The sequence below is a fragment of the Squalius cephalus genome (genome assembly GCF_949319135.1).
Source record: "Squalius cephalus genome assembly, chromosome: 8".
Taxonomy (NCBI): Eukaryota; Metazoa; Chordata; class Actinopteri; order Cypriniformes; family Leuciscidae; genus Squalius; species Squalius cephalus.
The window spans coordinates 5,111,358-5,138,260 of NC_137129.1; the positions used below are offsets into that span (position 1 = coordinate 5,111,358).

General features: G+C 37.3%; 1 protein-coding gene across 4 annotated transcripts in view; it reads left to right on the plus strand.

Moving 5' to 3' along the window:
- The window catches only part of trioa (trio Rho guanine nucleotide exchange factor a), a 113,312-nt gene that overhangs the window by 51,611 nt on the left and 34,798 nt on the right, over window positions 1-26,903 (plus strand). For 3 of the 4 annotated variants that reach the window (XM_079878203.1, XM_079878204.1, XM_079878205.1), the window contains exons 4-13: window positions 4,526-4,640; window positions 7,289-7,481; window positions 12,592-13,134; window positions 14,816-14,938; window positions 16,141-16,332; window positions 17,677-17,808; window positions 18,065-18,295; window positions 19,808-19,930; window positions 20,467-20,658; window positions 22,034-22,203. In XM_079878203.1, the coding sequence (XP_079734329.1) occupies window positions 4,526-4,640; window positions 7,289-7,481; window positions 12,592-13,134; window positions 14,816-14,938; window positions 16,141-16,332; window positions 17,677-17,808; window positions 18,065-18,295; window positions 19,808-19,930; window positions 20,467-20,658; window positions 22,034-22,203 (2,014 nt within the window). Of the gene's footprint in view, window positions 1-4,525; window positions 4,641-6,775; window positions 7,051-7,288; window positions 7,482-12,591; window positions 13,135-14,815; window positions 14,939-16,140; window positions 16,333-17,676; window positions 17,809-18,064; window positions 18,296-19,807; window positions 19,931-20,466; window positions 20,659-22,033; window positions 22,204-26,903 lie in introns of those variants that run through there. The other variant, XM_079878206.1, reaches the window with a different exon arrangement.

A 26,903-nucleotide genomic window follows, 5' to 3' on the forward strand; every position in this document is an offset into this window, starting at 1 on the left:
AGTCATCATGTGTATTTTATTTATTTATATTCCCTTAACGTCAGAGGATAAGATGGATTATCCTATTACAAACGCACTCTATTAGTGAGATTCAGCACATTTGCAGGAGAAAATCCTCATGGATATCCCAGCCCTTCTGCGAGTTTGTTGCTGGAGTCAAAGTGTTTTGGCTTAGCAACATAACCTGTATGAACAGAAGAGGAGGATCAGTGGGAGGAATGCATTGATTAGTCAGTTCTCAATGCTAATGAACTTGGTGGTTCAAGGAATTGTTATTGTTATAAGTATTGGTTAAAGTTAAAGGACAAGTTCGGTATTTTACACTTAAAGCCCTGTTTACAGATCGTTTCTGATGAAATAGAACGGTTAAGATTAAAATTTGGACAAATGCTGCTGTCCCGAGAATTTTAGGTTTCTTTCGCTTCCCCCCCCACCAGTAGACTGGTTGTATAGGTGCACTGGAACAGTCCTTCCTAAAACGCATTAAACTTTCGTTTACAAAGACGTGAAACTCACCGAGTGGTCAGGGGTGTTCACTGATATGTTCACACAAAAATCGCTGCAAAAGATGCTTTCCAACAGGTTTTATCGTAGTTTTTGTCCAACTCCATTGACTTGCATTGGATGTGCTGTGAGGTACGGTATTACTCCGCCGCCGGAAACTGAAGTGGGGTTGTTTTCTTCTTCTTCTTCGTGTTTTTTTTTTTACGGCGGATCGCAAACAATGAAATGCCAGTGGTTTGCTTGCAAAGGTGCATTATCGCCACCAACTGGGCTGGAGTGTCTATTATTCAAGCTCTCAACGAAAGAATGTACGGGTGTGAGACGTTTGGAAAAATAGATCCACAGTTTTACAACGAATGGTAAAACACCTGTTGGAAAGCATCTTTTGCAGCGATTTTTGTGTGAACATATCAGTGGACACCCCTGACCACTCGGTGAGTTTCACGTCTTTGTAAACGAAAGTTTAATGCGTTTTAGGAAGGACTGTTCCAGTGCACCTATACAACCAGTCTACTGGTGGGGGGGGGGGGGGGAGCGAAAGAAACCTAAAACTCTCGGGACAGCAGCATTTGTCCAAAATTTAATCTTAACCGTTCTATTTCATCAGAAACGATCTGTAAACAGGGCTTTAAGTGTAAAATACCGAACTTGTCCTTTAATAGTCAGATGTATTTGTGAAGGTCTGCATTAGCTTTACTGTTGGTCGCACAGTTGTTTTTTATAGTAGTAGGAGCTGCGACCCAGCAATGAGCATGATCACTTGAGAAATTGAGCCATGTTGCTAATGCAGGACGCATGGTGCACAACGTCATAGTCCTCACATTGCCCATTTGAAATCTGACTGAAATGGTCTTGAAATTTGATGGTTTTGTTACAAGATGGTGTTTGACAGCTGCTTTAAAGGGTTGATTCACCCAAAAATTTTAATTGTCATAATTTACCCACCTTCATCGTTCAAAACCTGTATGAATTTCATTTGTGGAACATAAAAGAAGATCTTTTGAAGAATGTTTTTGTCCATGCAATGAAAGTCAATGGGGTCCAAATTCCAATGCTGTTTTAGGGTGTGTTCACACTCGATTAAAACGAACCCTGGTGCGATTGCTCTGAATAAGTGTGAACGCTGCCATACAAACCCTGGTGACACCAAACAGGTGGAACGAGACCCCTGAAAAGATGAGTCCCTGTCCACTTCCAAATGAACTCTAGTGCCGTTCAAATGAAAAATGAACACAACGTGGACCAAAGACATCATAACGAACCAAAAACAGGACATGAAATCGCAAGATGCAACCCTAAAAAGGACAGAAATAGGACAGCTCTTGCGTCTCTTCTTCTCTTTTTCCTGTTTTGGGAGTTAGCAAACAGCGTTGCATTACTGCGCTCGCCCCCTTCTGGATTGGAGTGTGGATCGCCTGTGACTGACTGTATTCGTCGTCTGACTGTATGCACTGAACTCGTGACGGTTCGGGATGAATACATGTACCGTTACCCCTAATGCACATACATACGACTAGCGCGTTTAGCACAGTGTCTAATCTGTTGCAAAATATGTCATAAAAGCCGTCTTTTTCTTTTGTATCTTTAGGTTCGGTGTTAAAAATGACAGTGTGAATGCTAAGCAAACCAGGACTATGAACTACAAGTGTGAATGCACCCTTAGGACCCTCTGACTTTGAGTGTATGGTCAAAAACTGTTGAAGCATTTCTTCAATATCTTCTCATTGTCCACATGAGAAAAAAATTGAGTGTTATTAAATGATGACAGAATTTATTTATTAGGTCAGCTGTCCCTTTAAAAAGAGTACATTTTTAGATACATGCAAATACAACTAAAACAACAATTAGAAAAACAACTCTAGGTTAACTAGTCAGCTTTACTAATCAACTAGTTGGTTGTTGAATGACTTGACCACCCTGACCCATTCTTCTGTTCTCGACTCATTTGGATAAAATGAGTACTTTATTGTACATAAATAAATATAACTGAACGTAAACTTAGATTTATACACTCCATTTTTCCTCAGCACACTTACAAACTACACATTTTTCCCAGGCTCAAAAAAGTTATTTCAGAGATACTCGTTACAAGTGTCTAAAAAGTGAACGGGAGCTGAGTCATTCAGAAAGATTTACAGAGCTGGTGAGTTAACAAAAGGATAACAAATCATTTAACAGAGTCTCGTCTTGAGTTATCTCCGTGTTACTCCTAAAAACGGTCTACGCTGTCATTCGGTGTTCTCTGAAGACACTGCGCTGAAGAACATTGACTTGATGTAACGGTAATGAGATTATTGCAGGAGCGAGACGGTCAACAAGCAGGTTTTGAGTCAGACTCTCCTGCTGCACTTCACAGTTTCACTGGTTTTCATTCATGCTTTTTTAACTTTTACAGACAGTAGACTTTAGTCAGAATAGACGGCATAACTAATTTGGCATGAAAAAATAGGCTGTTTGCAACATATTGAATGGACTGTACTTCCTGACCTTTTAGACTAGTTTTTATTTGTGCCATATGTTGATTCCTAAGGCAAGGTGTCTTCTTTGACTATAGTCTAATGAAGATATATAATAACAAAGGCTAATTCAAATAATGTATTAGTATTACCCATATATTAAAGGGAGATTTCACCGCTGGAAAGATGAATGTGTATTTAAATTGGGTCATTTATGTAGTAGAAATGTGAAATTATTTTAGAAGTTGGTGCCTTCTAGACTGAGAAAAGCCAGAAAATGTATGTTTGGCTCATGTGGATGAAAATGGTTCGCACTCTGAAAAACTAGACAAAGTCTTTAACAAAAAGAATCAATTTATTTTAATAGAGCAAGAGCTCTTGCTCTTGCTCTATTAAAATAAATTGATTCTTTTTGTTAAAGACTTTGTCTAGTTTTTCAGAGTGCGAACCATTTACAGCCTCTTACACATTTCATTGGTTTTCACGCACCTGGACTTACAACTAGCCTTCATCTGAGCGCAACAATATTTCCTTGTCATGTGGATGAAAGACAACAACTCCCAGAATGCACTTGCTGCCCTACGAGGCCACTCCCAAGCCACGCCTACCGGTTACAGAGGGCAGTGTCGGAAGAAATGATACAACTAGGCTACTAGTCGACTCGAAACTGAAAAGACGGCGTTTTATGGTGAGATCCCCCGATGGACGGGTTGAAGACATGCGGGACGAGCTCCTCCTACTGGCTGGAGTCTCTCGCCTCTGGACAAAAAAGCCTCCGATGACGCTAAATAACAATGTTTGCCTCATCTGAGGTTTTTTTCCAGACACACAATACAGAAATATCTCGTCTCAGGGGGACATGAGGGAGGGAAGCATGGTCATTTGAAAATATTACCAAGTTTCTACTGATACAAAGCTTAATGCTAATCGGTGAAGTATCCCGCATGTATATGATATTGATTTAATTGCTTAAATATATAGGGGTGGTATATAAAAAAAAAAAAGGTCTGCATAAAACTGCAGCACACGGGCAAAAGCATTGATTTTGAATGTGTTGGAAAAAAACAGAAAGGAGACTCTCTGAACATTTTAATTTATTTATAAACCAGTATTGTGTTAGCTGCAAAGAAACTTGACGACACTGACTCTCATCTCTGCGGTATAGTGGAGAAATACACATTAAGTTAAACTAAAGCGTGGTACTGATTTCACTTTCACACTCCGCATGAACATCTATCTAGGTTAACAGTACAGCGAGCTGCTGTGTAAAGTGGCTAACATTAGGCTTATACTTGCATGTTTCAGATGATAAGCCATATATGAGGTTGATATTGTATTTTCTGCTGGACATAATTACCACATGGACCAGTTGTGTTAACGACCTGTGACCAACCGACTAATACATATTTGGTCGACTAAGCCTCTAGTCATCGACTAACGTTTGGTAGATTATTCGGGGACAGCTCTAGAATATAGGATAGGAGAAGCATTTTCAAAGTAAAGCCTATTTAGTTTACTATCAGCTGATTTAATGTGTTTTCTCCTCACTGCTGTTCTTTCTCCAGGTGGCAGAGACAAACGAGGAGGTCCGGTTTTAACATTCCCATCACGAACTAACCACGACCGAATACGACACGAAGATCTCCGCAGACTCATCGCCTACCTCGCCGGCATCCCTAGGTATTGACACACTCGCTTGACACATTCCCAGGATGCACCTGCTGGGCATTTGTTGAATGCTGTTCCGTCACTATCCGTTCAACTAGATTGGATGCGGTGAATTGTGCAGTGAATGTGCCAACGGTCCTGCTGCTCGACGCTGTGATGTGTTCTTTCCCTCATCGTCAGGCGCATTGATCTGTAATTGACCTGTGAACTAGGGATGCTGTGTGATCCTTTGTTGTGCTTATAAAAATTGAATGAGGCAGGCCAAGTCCGCCCTCCAGTTCAATTCCTCTAAACGGCTCTGCCGAGCAGCCGAGCTCTATAAACATGTTTGTTTACGGTGCCTTTAGCATCCATTAGTCTGAGCATGCGGCGGTTACTCTGGTACAGAGAAGCACTGTGACATTCAGGAGTGTTTCTTCTGCTGCGGGCAGTTTTCTTTCTAAGGGGTTGATTTGTATTAAAACAGATTTTATATACAGCCTTCATTTATTTTTGATACTTTTCACATGCCATTTCTTGTTTTATTTTTTCTGTCTCAGACTCAAACTTTAAAAACATAAATTTTTTTATTATTTATCATAATTATTTATTCCTTCTGCTGCGGGCAGTTTTCCTTCTAAGGGGTTGATTTGTATTAGAACATATTTTATATATGCAAAATTTTTCCTTTTTATCATGCCCTCATAATTTATTTTTGATACTTTTCACATGCCAATTTTTGTTGTATTATTTTTGTCCCAGACTCAACCTTTAAAAACATAAAAAATTATTAAAACATAAAAAAATCGAATTATTTATTTTGAATTTTTTATCCCAAACTCAACTTTTTTATTTAACTCAAACCATTCAAATAATTATTGTGAATTTTTTTTATTATAAATTTGCGTTATTTCCACTACTAACAACAATTTTGCACCTGATACAATTGTATCATGTTAAAGTTAATGTGATAAAGTTTAATGTTTTGTTACAAGCAGATATTAGTGTCAGTGGATCATTTTAATTTTAGTTTGTTTTAGTAATTTTGTTATGTACCTTTGTCATTTTTATCATTTTACTTTTTTTATTTTTAAGTTTTATTTTTCAGTTAAATGCCAAGGTAACATTTCTAATTTCCCTACGTTTTCCCATGTTTTTTCCCCCTATTATTTCAACTTTATTTCAATTATTTCAAAGTTTTAATAGTTAAGTATAACCACACTGCAGTGGATAGCATGCTTGATATCACTTAATTCTTTTTTTCTTTGCATTTTTGCATAATGTGCATTTAAGCTGAAAATCAAATTATGCTAAGTTGTGAAAATATGATTTAATTGTGTGTCTAAGATGCATAAAATCCTAGCTATTAAATTAGCCGTAGAATTGTGTTCCAAACATGTTCGAAATGTCATTTAATGTGTGCCACAAAATGAATGGTGAAATTATGTAAAGGGATAGTTCACCCAAAAATTACAATTGTCATCATTATACAGGTTTGGAACAACTTGAGTAAATGATGACAGAATTTTAATTTCTGGGTGAGCTATCCCTTTTAGATGCAGTGAAAATTACTTCTTTTCATAACTATTTAGCAAAAAACAAACAAAAAAAGGCACAATCCCCCTGTTATTAATAGCAGACAGATTCAATAAAGTTGTCAAACCCATATAGCGCTTTTGCTTCTGTTTTACCCCTTCAGAATGTGTGTTAGAGAGCAGCATGGCTGAATGGTTTATCATCACATCTTTAATATAACATGTTCCTCGGCGAGTAATACTGCAATGAATTTAGTCGCTCGGTACTTTTAACAAGAGGGAGGGGAATAGAAAACAGAGAGATTTAGATATGAGAGAGACGCAAGAGGGGGCGCGATGGAAAGAGTGGTTGGTGGGAAAGGCAGCGTGGGCTCGATCAAGAACCTTCCGCAGTTCAGCCACTGCCAACGGCTCTTCCTCCTCCTCATCATCCTCACACACAAACTCTGTCCCCTGCACCCACACACTCACACCAGAGAGAGAGAGAGAGGTCTCCACAGTTACAAAGCAAATCCCCTAGAGATAAAAAAGAGAAGCGCACAAAGATGGGTAGAGATGTAATCATGATAAAGAGAGAGAGAGGGGCGCGCATCTTTAGAGATGGAGAGCATGCGAGTGTGCAGGGAAAAAATGGGAGGGCGAGCGAGCCAGTGAGCAAGAGAGGGAGGGAGAAAGAGAGAGAGTGTAAAACCGTGTCGCAGTCGCACAAGGCGGTGTGTTCGTCCACAGCTCCTCGATTAGACACTTTCACAGGTGCAATCTGACAGGCAGATGTTTGACTGAGGCGTTTCAGAGGAACGGACCGAGCGTACGGTTGTGTCACGCAGCTCTTAAGGTTGGATACCAAAGGCCTTCCATCAGCATGTCTCCTGCTCATTTGATAGATATTTTGCTGCTGTGTTTCATGGGTAAGCTCTGCGATTCGTCCCTCCCTCCCAGTCTGTCCGTTCTGTTGAATGTGCATTGATTTGTCAAGGGAAATCACTTTTATTTTTAGTTCCTGCAGTTTTATTCGTGCAGCGGTTGTGTTCGTTTCTTAGCGAGGAGGATGTACCATAGATTATGTAATGCAGATAGGATTAAAGCTCATATTTTGTTCTCTCTCTCTCTCTCTCTCTCTTTCTCTCTGTTCCCCCCATCATCCAGCGAGGACGTGTGCAAACATGGCTTCACGGTCATCGTGGACATGCGTGGCTCCAAGTGGGATTCCATCAAGCCTCTCCTGAAGATCCTGCAGGAGTCGTTTCCCTGCTGCATCCACATCGCCCTCATCATCAAACCAGACAACTTCTGGCAAAAACAGAGGACCAACTTCGGCAGCTCCAAGTTTGAGTTTGAGGTACGGGACCGTCTGATGTGATCAGAGGCGTAGCTGGACGCCGTCAGAGCTCACTGTCAATCTCTGCACATTCACACTTTCTTTGCATGTTTTAATTATTGCATGCTTTAATATACTAAAATTAGAGTTCTGTTAATCCGGTTGGTGTTTATTAGTGTTTTTGAACGGATTAAAGGCATTTCAGTGTTTGCAGAATACAAATATAGCAGATTATCTTCTGAAATATCAGGTGAAACGGCCTCGCCGCTGCATTTCATTTCATCTTATTAATTAATACTCTGCAGGTTTGTCTGTGACATCCGATCTGTGTTGGTGTGAGCGTGTGAAGGTGGATGTGGGAGTGTGTGGGTGTTGATGTTCTGTCTCTGTGTGTGTGTTGACTGGGTGAATGTAAATGTGGCTGCAGCAGAAATGCTTTTTTGGCGTGTTTTTCTGCATTTGTTATGTATCGAGTCTAGATTGCAAGATGTTGGTGCAACTTTTTGGTTCACAGAGCCGTCAGAGTGGGTTTTTTCAGGCGGGTTTTTATTTGAGCGCATTGGTGTTTGTTTTTGTTGGAGGAGAAGCTTTTGTGCGTGTGTGTGTGTGTGCGCATTCAGTTTAACAGCACATGTGGAAAGAAATGATGGCTCATGTCACAGCTGCAGTGCAAGAGAATAATGTTTTAGATCAAATAACGCATAAGTATCTCGAACCTCCATGAATAAAACATGTTTACGCTATTATTTGATAAAGACCAATGTTGCCGTGACATCATCACTGGCAGTTACATGTCATGCCGGAATTATCATAATTGAAAAAAAAAAAAAAAAAAAAAAAAAGATTTTAACTTGAGCGTCACGTCCTTGGACTCGGAGAAAATGTTTGTTTCTATGGCAACCTTCATAACACCATTAAGATCAATTTGCGGCTGTGATGTGAATGACAGTTCATTCTTCACTACGTCAGTTCTGCTCTGTTTCCTCATGTGAAAGATTGAGGAAAGATTAAGGGTACCAGGTAACAGTGGATGTAATGGTATATCAAACAGATGTATCTGTCGCTGAATAATTACCGTTAACAATTGAAGCCACTAACATTTAGGCTGTTTTTACATGATGCCACACTGGTCTATTGGGAGAAGTCAGGGCTTTCCAGTACAGGCAATTAGAATCATTTTGACATGATATGAATTAATAAAGGCCTTTTCACACTGACACCGTGTCTACACTGGACAAAGCGACCGCTGCAAATCCATTTGTCCATCCTATGAGAAGTATTGCTTGTGCTTGCTTCATAAATTGAACGAGGCATTGGTTTACTGTCGGGGATCCAGTGTAGACAACATCGCATCGCACCGATCGTGTCCAGTATAGACACGGTGTGACACTCGCTTTACTATTTGTTGACAAAAGCCATTCCTATTGCTGGATGACCTATTGATATTAATATGCTGCACAAAGGTCGTAGCTTTGCTTTTGAAAATATGATCACAAGTGGGATCTTTGCTGGCAAAAATAAATTGGACTAAATACTGAACATTCTGCTGGGAAAGGCATTTATATGTAAACTAAACAAGCTCCGCTATCTTCACTTCTCTTGGTAGTCGTCGCTTCACTTTGCTGCTCATTTGCGTTGGGTTAAACTTCTCTCAGCTTTGACGAGTTGTTGGCTAGCGGTTTGTTGTTGATAAATTTGCTAATTCTCTTTGAAAATGAATCGTAACGTACTCTCTGCACTCGGTTACAAAGCTTTTAAAGTCTTTGTTGGTTGTTTAAAATGATGGATGAACTCACTCCTTGATTGGAGTATTTGTTTAATAATGTGCTGTCAATTACTCATTCATACAAATATGTATTTAAGCAGATACTGTAATCTGCCGAATGAACTAAATATTTCAAGACTTGCACCTGCAAGCAAATGCTGTCAAATCACATTTGTATTACTGATAGATGCCTTTTAATTCTTGATGCCTTTATTTCTTTTTATGTTGGGATTTTTGTTTGTAAAGATTAAACGTATAAAACATTCAAAGATTAATGGCAGAAGTTACTATTATTATTTATTGTTAGGTTGAAGGATTAATTGACTGATCTGAAAATAATACATAAGTAAATCATAAAAATAATTGATTAAACGGTAAAAGTAATTGATAGATTAACCGACTAATCATAAAAATAATTGATAATTAACAGACTAATCGTAAAAATAATCGCTAGATCAACTGACTTAATCATAAAATAAGATGATTTGCTAATAAGTTGAATTACTAAATTTATTGATACTGAAATGAAAAAAATGAAATTTAAAAAGAAATATTTAAGGATTAATTGACTGATCTGAAAATAATAAATAAATAAATCATAAAAAATAATTGATAGATTAACTGATTAACAGTAAAAGTAATCGATACATTAACCAACTAATCGTAAAAGTAATTGTTAGATTAACTGACTAATCGTAAAAAATAAACGAGATTAACCGACTAATCATAAAAATAATCATTTGATTAACAGATTAATCATAAAATAAGTTGAATTACTAAAATTACTGAAACGGATATAAAAAAAATTCTAATAAAAATAAAAAGTTAAATAGAAATAAAAATAATAAAAAAAAGAACTAAAACTAATAAAAATTACAATTACTGAAACTTTAATATGAAATCTGAAAATGTAAAAATAAAAGCTCATTTAAAATATTAATAAATACTATAATATAAATAATAGTAAAATAACATTGATTTACATATGCTAAATGGAGGTGAGATATTCCAATGCTTCTGCCAATCACAGGTCAACATGCTGGTGTCACTCGCAGATAAAATGCCCCATTTTTACCACTTTTCTTACCTCGCAACACTGAGAAATTGTGCATGAATTTGATTGGGAGGATCAGAAGCACTCCCTGCCATCTGGTGGTCCATCTAAGTCCAGACAAGTGTTGAGCACAACACATGATGAAATGTTTCTGGTGGGCAGGGTCAAGGAATTTGTCATAGGAACGGCTGCAAGCTCTCATCTCGCCCACTGCTCATGACATACCACATTTCTCACAATTACCCAACAACAAAATATGAGCAGAAGGCAAAAAATAAGCAAATGCACTCCATAACTTGCATTATTCTCATTGTGGTTAATGGACTAATGGGCAGCGTGCTCGTGTTGATGTGTGTGTGTGAAAGGCTGCCGATGCCTGTGTGACGGCAGGACTTGAATTGATGAATAGGTTTAGACTGCATTTACCTTGAATTCACAAAAGAGACGCACACCTCCGCTCTCTCCTCTTTCACGGCTTTGATGAAGCCTACTCGAGCTCATTTGATTTCATTTTTCTGTTCTCCCATCTATTCATCTGTAGAAAGAATAACACACTATGTTTTTGTCCTCTTAGGTAGAGCAGACTAATATGATCAGAAATGAATGAATGGAAGAGTGGACTTTTTTTTGAGTTGAGTCTGTCTTAATTGTGTTACTTGGTGTACGGATGCACAGTTGCACTCGCATCCGCGTTAACTAAATTTAATGTTTTTTTGTTTTGTTTTTTCGTTAATTGGCAAAAAGCTGAAATAAAATAAGTTGTAAAATGAAATAAAGCTAAATAGAAATATTTTTTAAAACGAATACAATGACAACATTAAAAAACAATAATAATTATTAATAAAACTAAAGCTAAAATTAGAATTATCTAATTATTAATAAATGCCACAATAACATAATACTTAATTAACACATCAAGTCTCTTTCTCAAGCCTATTTCTGCACAAATTTTACCTTTTCTGTGTCAATCACAGTTGGTTCGGTTTGGTTAATTTGTCTCTAATGATAAAATCCACGCCTCTGTCTTCATTGAAAATGTCTTTTTTAATACACAGTATATTTTGTTCTTTATTGTCAGTTCTCAACTGTGAATCAAAAACAAAGCAAAAACAATTCACTAATATTCACACAAATTGATGTGGCAAAGAAACCATTATTTACAAGCGCTCAACAGACTCGCGCTATTCTTAAAGAGACAGTACCATTTTTTTTTTTACTCTATGCAAATATTTTGAAACAGAACAAATTTATCATGTAAACAATTAAGGTACTAAAATGTATAATTAATTGTGTAAATATGTTCAAAAAAATCAAAAAAGTAAACGAGGCAGAAATATTTGATCAAATATTATGCAAATGCTGAAGAATTTAACAAACAGGCTGCTTCAAGGACATTTTATAGATTGTTTGTTTATTTTTTCTGTTGCGTTCACATCAAGGACGATAACGACACAGAATAACCGTATCAATGTATTCACTTTGAGAATGATTTTTTTTTACTAATATAATTTGTGTTATAGTTCTTGGTGTGAATGGGTGTTTATGCTGGGTAGCCCCACCCACTGTGAATTCTCATTGGTCAAAAAAATTGAATTATAGTAAACACCAATTATGTTGTGATGGGATGTGTTTGAGTTTTGCCACGGTTTCCAGTTCTATGTAGATTTGCCACTAGACACCTGACGCATGCTCTGAGCATAGTGTAAGCCAAACGTTTATTATTTTAAAGATTTTGCAAATATACTTATAAACTTTATTTCCAGACCCAGAGGGATCCATAATACAATACAAAACACATACATAGTAAAAACACATACACAAAAACATATACATAGTAAAAACACACACACAAAAAAAAAAAAAAAAAAAAAAAAAAGGGTTAGGCTAACCCTATACATGGCATGCATATACATTTGTACACAGATCTACATATTACCCGAGGCTCTTCAGTTGGTCAGAGCTGCTGGTTTGTATTACTTCAGTGCTGGTGGTGTTGTTGATATCGCTTTTTCTGACGCCCTCAGGCTTCATGCTGGGAGTCTGTCTGTCTCTAGGTAGTTTGGACCTCAGGCGGTCCCGGAGTGACTGTATGAAATTAGACTTATGCCCCCGGTTAAAAATAGCTGTTCCACCTTGCTGGTCATTAACAGAGCCTGGAACGGCTGCATCATTCACATAGGATTTAGGACATTAGGAAGTCATATTGTGCATTGTGGGTGTTGTGCATATTGATTCACTTTCATATTCCACCCCGATCCTTTTTCTCTACCCTTAATGTCCATTTTCTGTTCTTCTCATCACGCCCACCTCAGACCACAATGGTTTCCCTTGAGGGCTTATCTAAGGTGGTGGACCCGTCCCAGTTGACGCCCGACTTCGAGGGCAGCCTCGACTACAACCATGAAGAGTGGATCGAGATCCGCGTGGCCTTCGAAGACTTCACAGGCAACGCTCGGCATCTGCTCGCCCGCCTGGAGGAGATGCAAGAAACGGTCACACGCAAAGACTTCCCGCAGGACCTGGAGGGAGCCCGGCGCATGATCGAGGAGCACGCGGCCCTGAAGAAGAGGGTGATGAAGGCTCCCATGGAGGAGGTGGACAGCGAGGGCCAGAGGCTCCTGCAGAGGATTCAAAGCAGCGAGAGCTACGCTAACCGAACTGTGCCTGTGCCACCCGGGCAGAGGGAAGGGCAAGGGCAGCCCAACGCTGACACCCAGGGCCTGCTGCCCCGCATCTCAGCCCTGCTCGAGAAACTGCACAGCACCCGGCAGAACCTGCACCAGGCCTGGCACGTGCGCAAGCTGCAGCTGGACCAGTGCTTCCAGCTCAGGCTGTTCGAACAGGATGCCGAAAAGGTGAGATCCGCACATGCACGCCCAAGAAACATGAACATTACAGCCTTGTATGCTACATTGTATTACTTGCATATTGTACAGTATTTATGCCATTATGATTACCGTGAGAGATGTTTTTCACTCATCCCTCAGAAAAAGCATTTTTCAGTTTAAGTAAGGCACTCACAATGGAAACGAGTAGGGCAAGGCAAATAGTCATAAATTCAAACAGTCAAAAAGACACAAATTATACTCATTAACATTATATTAGCGTGATAGCATCACTTACTAACGTTTTTAGCTCGTGTAACTTTCACATGATACATGCATAAATACAAGAGAAAAGCCTTTAATATAGAGACAAATCCAAACACAGGAATTACATCTTTGACAAATAACATTTTATTTTAAATTTTATTATTATAATAATTTATTTTATACAATATTTTACATTATTATATATTTTAAATTTTATATGTAATATTTTGTTTATTATTATTAATATATATATATATATATATATATATATATATATATATATATATATATATATATATATATATATATATATATATATATATATATATATATATATATATATTTGGTACTAAAATTAAAATGTATAATTAATAATAATATATATATATATATATATATATATATATATATATATATATATATATATTTGGTACTAAAATGTATAATTAATAATAATATATATATATATATATATATATATATATATATATATATATATATATATATATATATATATATATATATATATATATATATATATATATATATTTGGTACTAAAATGTATAATTAATAATAATAATAAAAAAATATATATATATATATATGTGTATGTATATTTGGTACTAAAATGTATAATTAATAATAATAATAATAATAATAAAAAAATATATATATGTGTGTATTTATTTATTTATTTATTTATTTATTTATTTTTGGTCATTTTATTTGATTACATTTTAGGGTTGGGTCAAGTGAAAAATATTTTCTTAATTGCTATTATAACACAAATGTTGTCATTCAGCTAACCGGTGGTGGAATATCCTCTAAATCAGTGGTTCTCAACCTTTTTGACTCTCGGCCTCCGGTTGAATAAGACAATATTTAAAGTCCCACACCATATAGGCTAGGCTAAGCGGAAACCCTTATGCACACACGGCCATTTCTGGATTTCTGCTTTTTCTTGTTTTTTTTAACATTATTTTATTTTGTTTTTTATAGCATTTTAATAATTTCAATTGAGATTATAGCTAGATTATTTTACTATATTAATAGCAATGTATTAATTTAAATACTTTTAAATCTTCCTGCTTTCCATTGAAGGTTTGCTTAAGGCCCCCTAGGTGGGGCAAACCCTGTGTTTTAATTCTATCTGGATCTGCGCACATATTTACAGAAGTTCTCACTAATTCGTATCAATGTTTCTCATAGTGGGTGGACAATTTGCATGTTGCTAGGAAACCAGCAGCTATTCTTTGCTCCCGAGAAATGGGTCATTTTTATGATTTTCTATTTTTATCCATTTCAGCTGTATGAACACAACGATACACGTGTTCATATATACGCCTGATGGAATTTCTTACATTACAAACACACGCATACACTAAACCTGTTTCTAGTCAAATGTGTGCCTGACGTGTGTGTGTGATTGCTGTATCTCTGCAGATGTTTGACTGGATCATGCACAACAAAGGGCTGTTTCTGGCTGGATACACTGAGATCGGCAACAACCACCCCCACGCCATGGAGCTGCAGACCCAGCACAACCACTTTGCCATGAACTGCATGGTGAGAAGATTGATCTTTTGACATGCACACACTCCACAAATATACAGCGTTTCCCTTGTCGGCGCAGGTTTTAAAAAGCAGGCTTAATATTTATCTATTTTGGGTCCTGATTAGGAGATGACGAGCACGTGAAGCTTTGTGCCGTGCAGCTTATATTTATCAAGCCGTAAAAAAATCGCCCCTTCCCACACCCAAAACAAGGCGTCTGTGGATGAGAGTCCAAAGCAAGGACTTCTGGGAAAACATGAGTGGAATGAGAATTTTAGATTGACACGTCAGTCATTTATTACACTATAATCAATCAACTCGTTCCTTGCATCATACGCCAATTTTATACATCACTGCACATGCACAGAATTTCCAGTTTTGGTTTTCAATCCAATCAAGTGTTTACATGTCCAATTGAACGGAAATGTCCATCGGATTTGGACAATTCCTTCCATTTGGTTACTTATGACTTTTTAAAAAGAAATTCTGATTACACACAGATTATTAGGGTCCATGTAAACGCGTAGCTACTGTGTCACTACCTTCATCCTGTATCCCGTAATGTTCCCACAGTGGAAACACTTACGCACACACTGCCATTTCTTTCGCTCACTGACTAAACTAGTATTTTTCTTCCATTTAAGCTGCGTAATGGCTTGCGTTTGACAATGTAAGAGCCGATTCTTTATTGAGTGATGGTGACTCATCATATAATCAGAGATGAAGCTTAGACCGTGATCCACCTAAGTGCTTCCTGTTTGGGTGTTCGCCCACCAGCTGTGGGCCCTGTTAGGGGCGTCCTTTAAAAATCCCCATTACTGTAGGGAGAAGTATTGATCACTTCCTGTTTAAAGAGGCAGAAAGAGGATGTAGGCATATTGAGCTGTGGTAAGTCTTCAAATGTTGATGTAAAAGTTTAATGATTGTGTTATAAGCCATCAATAACAGTGTGAATAATGTTATTTTGTTATCCCGAATTACAAGTGTTTGTAATGTTTTTGAAAGAAGTCTCTTATGCTCTCAGAGGCTGCATTTATTTGATCAGAAAAACAGTAATATTGTGAAATATTATTACAATTTACTATTTGAGTATATTTATAATGTCATTTTTTCCTGTGATGCAAAGCTGAATCTTTACTCCAGTCTTTAGTGTCACATGATCCTTCAGAAATCATTTTAATATGATGATAGTAAAAAATGTTTGTGTCCCGCAGAATGTTTACGTTAACATAAACCGCATCATGTCGGTGGGGAACCGTCTGCTGGAGGCGGGCCACTACGCGTCCCAGCAGATCAAACAGATCTCAGGTCAGCTGGAGCAGGAGTGGAAGGCCTTCGCTGCTGCGCTGGACGAGAGGAGCGCTCTGCTGGAGATGTCTGCTACTTTCCACCAAAAATGTGACCAGGTCAGAGAGAACACTGATACATCATCTTGTAATGATCACTGAAACCAGTGAGAGCTCGGCGGAGAGATCACTGTATGTGTATGAGTTGTGAATTGGTCAGACTGTAGGAGATGTGATTTTTCATAATTAGAAAAGAGGAATGGACTTCACGTGCTGTTAAAAATGAATAATCAGACTTTGGCTTTGATTCATTTAGAATAACAAAACAAACATTTTTACATTTCTTTAGTGTTTGAGCATGAAAATGGTCTGCAAAGTTTTCTTCCGAGAACGAACACGTCACAATATTCCTCATTTGAATAATGCCCTCTCAAGGCATACACAGAATAAAGGGGCGGGGCCTGGTGTAGTTAGTTAGTAGTGTGTTGAAACTTGCAGTTATGGTAAGGGGCGGGACATTTCCGAAACACGCTCGAAGCGGTTGACCAATCACAACACACTGATCCAGCCGACCAATCAGAGCACATTGTGCTTTTCAGAAGGAGGGACTTCATAGAGACAGGAATTAAACCGAGTATTACTGACAGACAAATAAGGTGTTTTTTTGAATCATTCAAGCATGAAAACATGTTCTAGTACAGCCTAAAAACAAAACCAAGACTTTAACTTTAAAAGTTAGAATGTTGCTTAGCTAACAGCACAACTTTCTAATAAGCATACAAATATGTAGAATACACACATATTGAGTAAAATATAATTATACTGAGCATTAACTTTTTATTTGGAATGAAATATAATGAAAGTTTGTTTTTAATCAGCATTTATAATCCCTTTATTTGCATTGTAAACATTCACTTTTATCTTTCGGAATGCGGAAAAAAACAAAACATGCTTGTAAAAATGTGGGAAAAGCATGATATTTGAGAGATTGCTGTAGAGAGGACAGGTGAATAAAATATTCTCCCTGTTTTATAGAGATGCTGTATCAACAACAATCTTTTTTCCAGACGTTTTTATTCCTTTGAGCATCAGCACAACTGCCGATCTGGAGGCAGCCTGGCTCGGGCCGTCCTCATGCATGAGATTCTGTTTGAGTTGAGGAACCAGACTCTCAGTCTCTCTTCATCTCTGAGAAAGAGTGGGATGAGATGAAAGACGATTTGATTTGAATTGATATTCAGAGTGCAGCTTATAAAGCACGTCTCTCATCATGTCCTGCATTTGCCCTTATTATTAGTTTTAATTCACTCTCGTTCTTTTGATGTCAGAGGTCTATATTGACATAACATAAAAGAATATATGTTCAATTTAAGAGCTTGCCTTTATTTTAAAGTGTGCTTCATATTGTATGTAATTATTCTATTTTTCTGTTGTAAATGTGTGTATACCTGTGTCTTTCTTCAGTACATGAGTAACGTGGACTCATGGTGTAAAGCGTGTGGGGAAGTGGACCTGCCCTCTGAGCTACAGGACCTGGAAGACGCCATCCACCATCACCAAGGCCTGTACGAACACATCACCGCTGCCTACTCCGAGGTACAGAGCCGTGCATCTCCAAATCACTAAATTGCAAGGCACTCTTGAAAAGCCTTTTAAGGGAACTGATCCCAAAGTAATATACTAGCACATTATAGCAATTACAGGCATGTCTGAAGTGGCAATTTTAGCTAATTATATTTATTATAAAAAGCTCAGTGCTATTAAGAGTTACTTTGCATATAACAATACAACTTCATTTTAGTATAATAGGTTTGTACAATTGTTTTCTCATCATTGTCCCGCCCTCTGCTAGGTGAGTCAAGATGGAAAAGCCTTATTGGACAAACTTCAGCGCCCTTTGACCCCCGGCAGTGCTGATTCGCTGACGGCGTCCGCCAATTACTCCAAGGCGGTTCACCATGTTTTGGACATCATCCATGAGGTTCTGCATCACCAGAGACAGCTGGAGAACATCTGGCAACACCGTAAGGTCCGGCTGCACCAACGTCTGCAGCTGTGTGTATTCCAGCAGGACGTTCAGCAGGTAAAACACACACACACACACTCTCTCACTCATTCACCTTAAAATAACCCACAAGATCCACATGGGTTCAAGTGTGCTACTGAGAACTGCACGTGGCATTTCATAATACCCTTGAGGGAACGAATCAAAAAGCATAGAGATGATACAGTGCGATAGAGGGATATGAGGGAGATACAATAAAAGGATGTAGAGTCTGCATGAATTACTGAAAGGACTCCATAAGCTGTCATGTCACTAACCCCAAAAAATTTGATATCATAACAAAAACCAATATCATATTGAACAATATCACTCCTTAATTTAAAAATGTAATGTTTTTAAACTTAGTAATGAACATAAAATGTTTATATAATAATATTTTTGTCAATGACTTTATTTATTACAATTTTGTTAATACCTACACAGTGAACAATCCTATCTCCACAGAACCATTTTTGGCTAATTTTCACACACACACAAAGAGGGATAAATGTAATATAATTATTAACTAAATGTAATAAAATGGCATGTTTTTAAATAATATTAAAGATTTTCTATGTAATATTCCATAATTTTGAACAATTCAAATCTCAAATAATAAAAGAAAAAAATGTAAGGTAAATAGTGTTTTAATATTTTGTATATCATGTTAATATTTCTGTTTCTGATCAATATTAATCACATTATACACCACACAATTTGACACTTTTTGTCCCCTCTGTTTACATTAAAGCCATTTTGACCATGAGGTTCTTGAAAGTAGTTGCATCCACCTGATTGAGTCTGTATTTGGTTCTACTGATAGGAAAGAAAGACTGATATAGTTTTTTGTATTCCAGTATGTACTTGCGACCAGTGCTTTTGGCATCCCTCAGTGTGCGGCAGTGTGTCGGCAAAACATCTTACCAGCAGACTTTTTTATTTTTTTATTTTTTGAGATTCCCAAATTCCCAAAATTCCTACTTCTGGGCAGGCTTTAGTTTAGCATGCAATTACTGTTACCACTGCCTCTTTAATACAGGAGAGAAAACACCACTGCAGCATCTTGGGCTGAAGTTCTCTGGGATTATAATTGTTTACACGCAAACAGAAATAGACACATGCAATTTAAAGCCAAGGATAAGCCGCTGCCGAAGCGTAGCATTTTGCGTTTCTTTCTATTGTACATTGTTTTCATAGGTTCAGGGCCAGTTTATTGGTGCAGAGATTGTGGTTTTCTGCAGAGAGGTGTTCGACTGAGAGAATGCAGAACGGCTAATTCTGTGGCTGAGGGAAAGTGTTGCCATGGAAACCACTATTCAGGTGCCGGGGATGCGATGAGAGGCAGAGAGGGAGAGCTAGGCTGTGAACGACACCTTTATGCATAATTCTTTCTGTCTTGGACCCTGTAGTCTCACCTGTCATGCTATCTTGATTTGACTGCCATTAACATAAAACCTTTCTGACAGGACACATTCTCACCTAAAGGACGACTGCCGAAAGCTTTGCCGCTGTCTCACAAATTAATTTGAATTTTTGTCTCTGTGTGAGTAGGTTCTTGACTGGATTGAGAACCACGGTGAGGCGTTTCTCAGCAAACACACGGGGGTGGGGAAGTCTCTGCATCGCGCCCGAGCCCTGCAGAAACGCCATGAAGACTTTGAGGAAGTTGCTCAGGTTCGCCATTCAATCCCATTATGAAATCTCCCCTTCCCCTCAGGTTTTATTTGAGCTGGCTTCCCTGGATTCTTCCATGCATAAATTAACACAGCTGATAAGAAGTCGCTGAATACAATATAACACACGTTAGGGCTTGTACGACTAGTCATTTTTACTAGTCTGCTGGTCCATGGGTATATTTAATCTTATGTAAATTATTTTATTTGATTTCATGTCACCAGTGTGACAGACCCTACTAATGGACTATCGTATTTTCAGGTTTTGGTTAAACTGGTCCACTTTAGACATTCTACTAACTATAAGTAACTTTGCAACTACATGTCCACTAGCAGTCATTAGAGTATTAGTAGACTGTCTGCTTAATATCTGCTGACACTTTATTTTGTACACAGACATTCTACTGACTAGAAGAAACTTTGCAGCTATTTCAGCAACTGTTTGCATTAGTCAGTGCCGAAATGCATTTGAAGTGAAATATTCTTAACGTCTGACATGAGCATCATCATAGTCCATTTGTGTCTTCTCTTTATCAGAATACATACACTAATGCTGATAAGCTGCTTGAAGCTGCGGAGCAGTTGGCCCAGACGGGCGAGTGTGACCCGGAGGAGATCTATCAGGCCGCCCATCAGCTGGAGGACCGGATCCAGGACTTTGTAAGGCGTGTGGAGCAGCGAAAGGTCTTGCTGGACATGTCAGTGGCTTTCCACACCCATGTGAAGGAGGTAAGAACTAGGGATGGACAGGATGGTCGAGTAGCTTAGTCTGAATGAAAAAATAGGATGTTTTTGGCCCGGTTTCACAGACAGGGCTTAGATTAAGCCAGGATTAGGCCTTAGTTAAATTAGGGCATTTAAGTAGCTTTTATAAACAAGCCTTAGAAAAAAAACTTTACTGGTGTGCATCCTACAAAAAATGGCACTGACATACTTTGATTTCAGTTAAAACATCTCAAACATGCATTTTAGTCTGGGACTAGGCTTAAGCCTTTGTCTGTGAATTGTTTTTACTTTATAGAGGTTGAATTAAAGACAACCTTTAATTAAGCGTGCTAAAACCTATCACAGAAGTTCAGTTCTTCGTCTTTAAATCACTGGAGGGCCGCCATCAAAGCACAGCTTTTGTAACAAATGAATCGCCGTCAACAATAAACTTCAAAACTGTTCGGTTCTCCTCAGGCCTCAGATCGCCTGTTTCAAACAATGTTCCCATTTTTATGCATAATGTGCAGGTTTTTTGCGACTAGTAGTTTTTTGTGTAGTAAAAGGATGTAGATATTTATATATTTAATTTTTTTGTGTTTGTGCCTTGACTGTTGCATATTTAATATGCTATGTTAATTTCAATAGAGTCTGAAAGCATGTAGTTTTACACATTTGCACAAGAACCTGATACATTAAAGAGGACCTTTTATGCTTTTTTAAAATACATTTTCAGCTTTCTTTAGTGTGTAATGTTGCTGTTTGAGCATACAAAATGTCTGCAAAGTTAGAAAGCACAAAGTCACTCCAAATGAAACTCTATATCAGTTTCTGAACTCCCTGAAACGCCTCAACGAACACATCACAATATTCCTCATTTAAATAATTCCCGCCCAAGGCATACACAAAATAAGGGACGAGGCCTGGTTGAGTTAATAAGTAGTGTGTTAAAACTGGCGGTTATGGTAAGGGGCGGAACATTTCCCATACACATTCGAAGAGGTCACAATCACAACACACTGATCCAGTCGACCAATCAGAGCACATTGTGCTTTTCAGTAGGAGGGGCTTCATAGAGACAGGAACTAAATGGAAGAGAGGAGCTGCAACAATGGAGAAAATGTGACAAACAATGTGTTTTTTAAGCATTCAAGCATGAAAACCTGTTCTAGTAGACCCCAAAAACAAAATCAAAACTTTGTGATAGGTCCCCTTTAACATTCAATATCAGATCAGAAAGGAAAAATCTTAATTACACAAGGTGAATGTGTACATTTAGCAAAATATGCAATCTTTATATGCGACACAAATAATAATATTTCTATTATTATTGTAGGTATTACCGTAGCTTTCTAAGCTAAGTAAAAAAGTGATTACCGCATGTGTCTTTTGCTCATAGCTGTGGACATGGCTGGAGGAGCTGCAAAAGGAATTGTTGGACGACGTGTACGCTGAGTCGGTGGAGGCTGTTCAGGACCTGATCAAGCGTTTCGGGCAGCAGCAACAGACCACACTGCAGTTCACTGTAAATGTCATCAAAGAGGGAGAGGATCTTATTCAACAACTCAGGTGCACAATCTTCTCATCTGTCCTTTCCTTTCATGTCTTCCTCTGCAACAGCTCTTTCTAGTGCTTTCATGTTTTGGTGTGGACACAAGTTTGATTCCATTGAGCTGGGAAAGTCATTATTGTGAGTCATCTTTTGAAATCTTACACACACCAATGAGTTGCACCTCTGAAGTCTGAAACATAGAGGATTATACACAGATGATAAATAGAAAGCACATCTTTCTGTCACTGTTCCTTACTACAAACAACAAACCAGAGTAACTTATGAACAAATAACTGTTATGAACTAGTTCTTTTAGCGAATCAGTCAGAAATACTCAAATATCAGTGTTGAGCTCATAATAGTTTGCAGTTAATAGTTTTAATCAGTTTAATAACTCTTTCATTGAATCGTTCAAAGCGATTATTCATTCATTTTATTACACCCAACTCAATATTAATCTTAGGAGTTCTTGATGCTCAAAGCACTTACATAGGTGTCAATATTAAAGATACACATTCAGGACATATTTTTGGCATAATAATGGTGCTTGAATTTAAAATAAATTACTAAATATTACCAAAAAGTTGTATTTTTGTGGTTTTGCATATTTGTATATATTTAGGACCAATTAAGCACTAGAAGAATCGTTAATGGGCTAGTTGCATAAACTATTCATAACTTTAAGTCGGTCACATAAAAACGTAGATTGTTCTAATTTGATGCAGAAAAGTAAGACTGATTACCCATAACTAACTACTAGTTGGTCGTACTAGTTCTTAAGACACAGTCTTATCATAATTGCTATGTTTATGCAACTGGCCTAATGGAATAGCTAATTTGAGTCAGAATTGTAACCAGTATTGTGTTCGTACTCAAGCAAACATTAGTCATGCTCACTTGAACAAACCTTTGGATGGTTCAAGCACTCATTTGGCCTCTTCCACCACATCCACTTTGCATTTGGAGCACCATCCTCTCTTTGCATTACTGTAACTGTGAGTAACTATTAGTGCAGCTGTGAAGTGGCATTGTTTGGCTTGATGTCCAGTGTTAGTGCTAATGGTCAGTCACATGTATACTCTGCGTGTGGGAAGGACTGAAGGCTGAGATTCAGTAAAGCTCGATGCTTCAGCGGAAAGTTGAGCAGGAGAAGGAGAGAGAAGCATGCAGTCTCTCACCGCTCTCACGTGTTCGGCTCTGCCACATTTCATCAGTGCAGCTCTGAATACCCGACTGCCAGCACTACTGCAGTGGCCTGCACAACACTGCAAAAATATTCCTCGAGGAATGGTTTGATGCAACCCATTATGATTACGTAGTATGATCTTAAAGGGGTCATCAGATGCAAAATTCACTTTTATTTGGTGTTTGCATATAAATCTGTCTTTGCAGTGTGTGGACACAATTCACTCCTTTTTTTAATCCTCAAAAAGTCTAAACACTCTCAATAATCAAGCCGTTTGGATTTTCTGAGCAATATGATGTCATATTGCTAATGCTCCGCCCACGACCGCTGACGGACTGTCACGTATTAGCGTATTTCCGCCCTCAGCCATTTGTATTCTGTCCACCAAGGCAGTACTTTTTGTCTTCAGGGGTGGGGTGAGCAGTTGCTCATTATCATTTAAAGAGACATGCACCGAAACGGGTCGCTGTGAACAGAGCTGTTTTTGAGGAGGTAAAAATGTGTTGTTTTACACAAACATTGAGGAATTTTAAGCATAGTATGTTACAAACTGTACATGAAGACCCTAAAGAATCATACCAACTTGGGGAAAATGGGCATCCGATGACCCCTTTAAGTCACATACATGAGTCTGGTAGACGTGATGAAGAAGTGGGTCTAACTATTTCACACAAAAAAGATGATGATATTAGGGTTGTCAGTAGGTTAAAAAAATCTAATTAATTCCACATCAAAAAAGTAAAAAATAAATAAAATAAAATTCATTTATATTAATATATTGTATAAAATATGTATTGTATTTATCACAAATTCTGTCTCATGTTATGTTATATATATGACAAATATTATTAATTACTCCATTTTAATTTCAAATAATAACTGGTTCATATCAATCATTAAGAAATTAAATCTAATTAAGTCCTATGCTGATGAATAAACTTGTATTAAGTTGTAAATACTTTTATATGTGATACATTGCAGTCAATTAAACTTATTAGCATATAGTTTAATTAGATTACATTTTTTTATTGAGTCACATCCACTTGTTATTTTCCAAATATAAATGTAATTATATATATATATATATATATATATATATATATATATATATACTTAATTTTTCATATAGACCCTTAAATATTGATCAATATTTTATGTATTTTATAAATATATAAAATATTACCTATGAATTTGCATTTTATGTATTATGTATTTGTTTTGTTTATATATGAAATTATATTATAACATATATTGTATTGTAAAGGTTACATTTATTTTTGTATAATAACTGGTGCAGTACTGGTAACACCAAAATCACAGCGTGTCAGTTTAGCATTCACACTGCATTTCCACGACTAAAGTTATTTTTTTTTTTTTTTTATAAAGGAGAGCAGATGAAGACATGTGGCTTGATCCTCCTCCTCCTCCGCTTGCAAATTAGTCTCTCTACACATGTGAATTTTGACGATGGCTATCCCTCCATGTGCTCTCTCTCTCTCTCTCTCTCTCTCTCTCTCTCTCTCTCTCTCTCTCTCATTCTGTTATTCTCTCTTCCTCTAGTGTCTTACATAATCCTGCTTTCATAACCGCCTAGTTAATTATGCCGAGGTAATACTTAAACCCCGAGAGCCCAGAGGTACAAACAGAAAGGTCCCCAGCTCACACCAACACACAGAATGCCCACACCGCAGAGACATTACACACTTACTGTACACAAGCTCTCTTGCGCATTCACATGAGATATCAGGATCTCAGCATCGCACTCAGTTACTCACTTCCAGACGCAGGACTGTCATGTTATTTGAGCCTGGTCTAATCTCGAAACCCTGGTTGTGTTGAGGTTGTTGACCGGTCGTGAAAGCGTTAATTATTCTGTTACTCCGTAACAAGTCCACTCAGTCACGCAAGCCTTGTATGATAAAAGCACATCACTATGGGAACAGACTTTCCGCAGAGGACCAGCACTGAAGCGTCAATTAAAAGCGAGGGCCTTTATTACCCTGATAACAGTGATTTTTACTTTATTACACCATTTGTTTTTAATAAAGTTTAATCAGAGTTAACCCGCTTGTATCCTTTGAGACGGGATGAAAGGACTCTTCTGTCTTTCTTCCATCCCTTACAGACTCGTCTGAAACTGTTGCTTCCTCTTTCTCTTTTCCCCCTCACCCTCTTGTACAATTATTACTAAAGCTGTCCCTGATAATTAACCTTTTTAATGAAAAGAGGATAATATTACATATTTTACATATTATCTTTCCAATGGGCTTGTAATCCTCTCACCCGTTCGCAGATAATGCATTAAGGACCATATAATTTCAATTTTTAATGAATTTAGAATCTCATTAGTGCTGGCTTTTTGTTTTATTACATTTAAATTTCAAGCCTGAAGTCACATCCTCTTTCGGGCCCTAATATTTGTCGGTTTTTGTTAGTTTTAGGTTCATTATTCTGCTGATCATTTACTTCTATCCCTCAGAGGTTAGAGCAACAAAACGAAGCAAAAAGTTGCTTTTCAAACCCCATTTGCTCCTTTTTCACAGGCAGGGTGATGGAGACAGTGTTATATATAATATATATATATATATATAATTATATATATATTATCCGAATTGATAGCCATTCATGTTATTTATTTCCATCCAAACCAGCTTTTGATGGGATAAAGATCAATTTAAAATTTTGAATTACTTAAGTTAAATTTAGAAGAATCAAATTAGTATTAGATAATAAAACCCCTCAAAATGATTGAAAATGCAACAGAAAGTAAACACTTGCCTCAGTAATGTACAATCTTAATTGCCAATTGAAAACTCCTGATTCATGAATCAGTGTTGAACTCAAGGTATCAGTTTGAATTGAGTCATTTTTGATCAGAGCTGCTACATAGTGAAATAAAAGTTTGTCTAAAATGAAATGATTTATATATATATATATATATATATATATATATATATATATGCGATTTGAGAGCTACAGTATGCATTTTGTATATTTTATCAAAAGCAGCCTGTAATGGGATAAAACCAAATTCGTTTAGATGATAAAATAGCATCTCAAATGGGGAAAAACAGTATTTTAAAATCTTAAAGGGATAGTTCAAGTTGTTCCAAACCCGTTTGAGTTTCTCTCTTCTGTTGAACACAAAAGAAGATATTTTGAAGAATGTTGTTAATCAAACAGTTGACGGTAGCCATTGACTTCCATAGTATGATAAAAAATACATTCTTCAAAATGTCTCCTGTGGTCAACAGAACAAAAATACTCATTCAGGTTTGGAACAACTTGAGGGTGAGTAAAGGACGACAGAAGTCTAATTTTTGGGTGAACTGTCCCTTTAATGTGTGAAAACATCTTTTCAAGGAATCAGTCAAACAGATTCATGAATCAGAATTAAACACAGCAAGTCATTTTTGGTCCTTACTGATTCCCAAGGTTCCCTGTTTTGACCCCACTCAATCAATCAATGAAGCAGATAATAGTCAGGAAGACCAAATAAAAGCATTGTGTTTGTGTAAACAAGGTACAAAT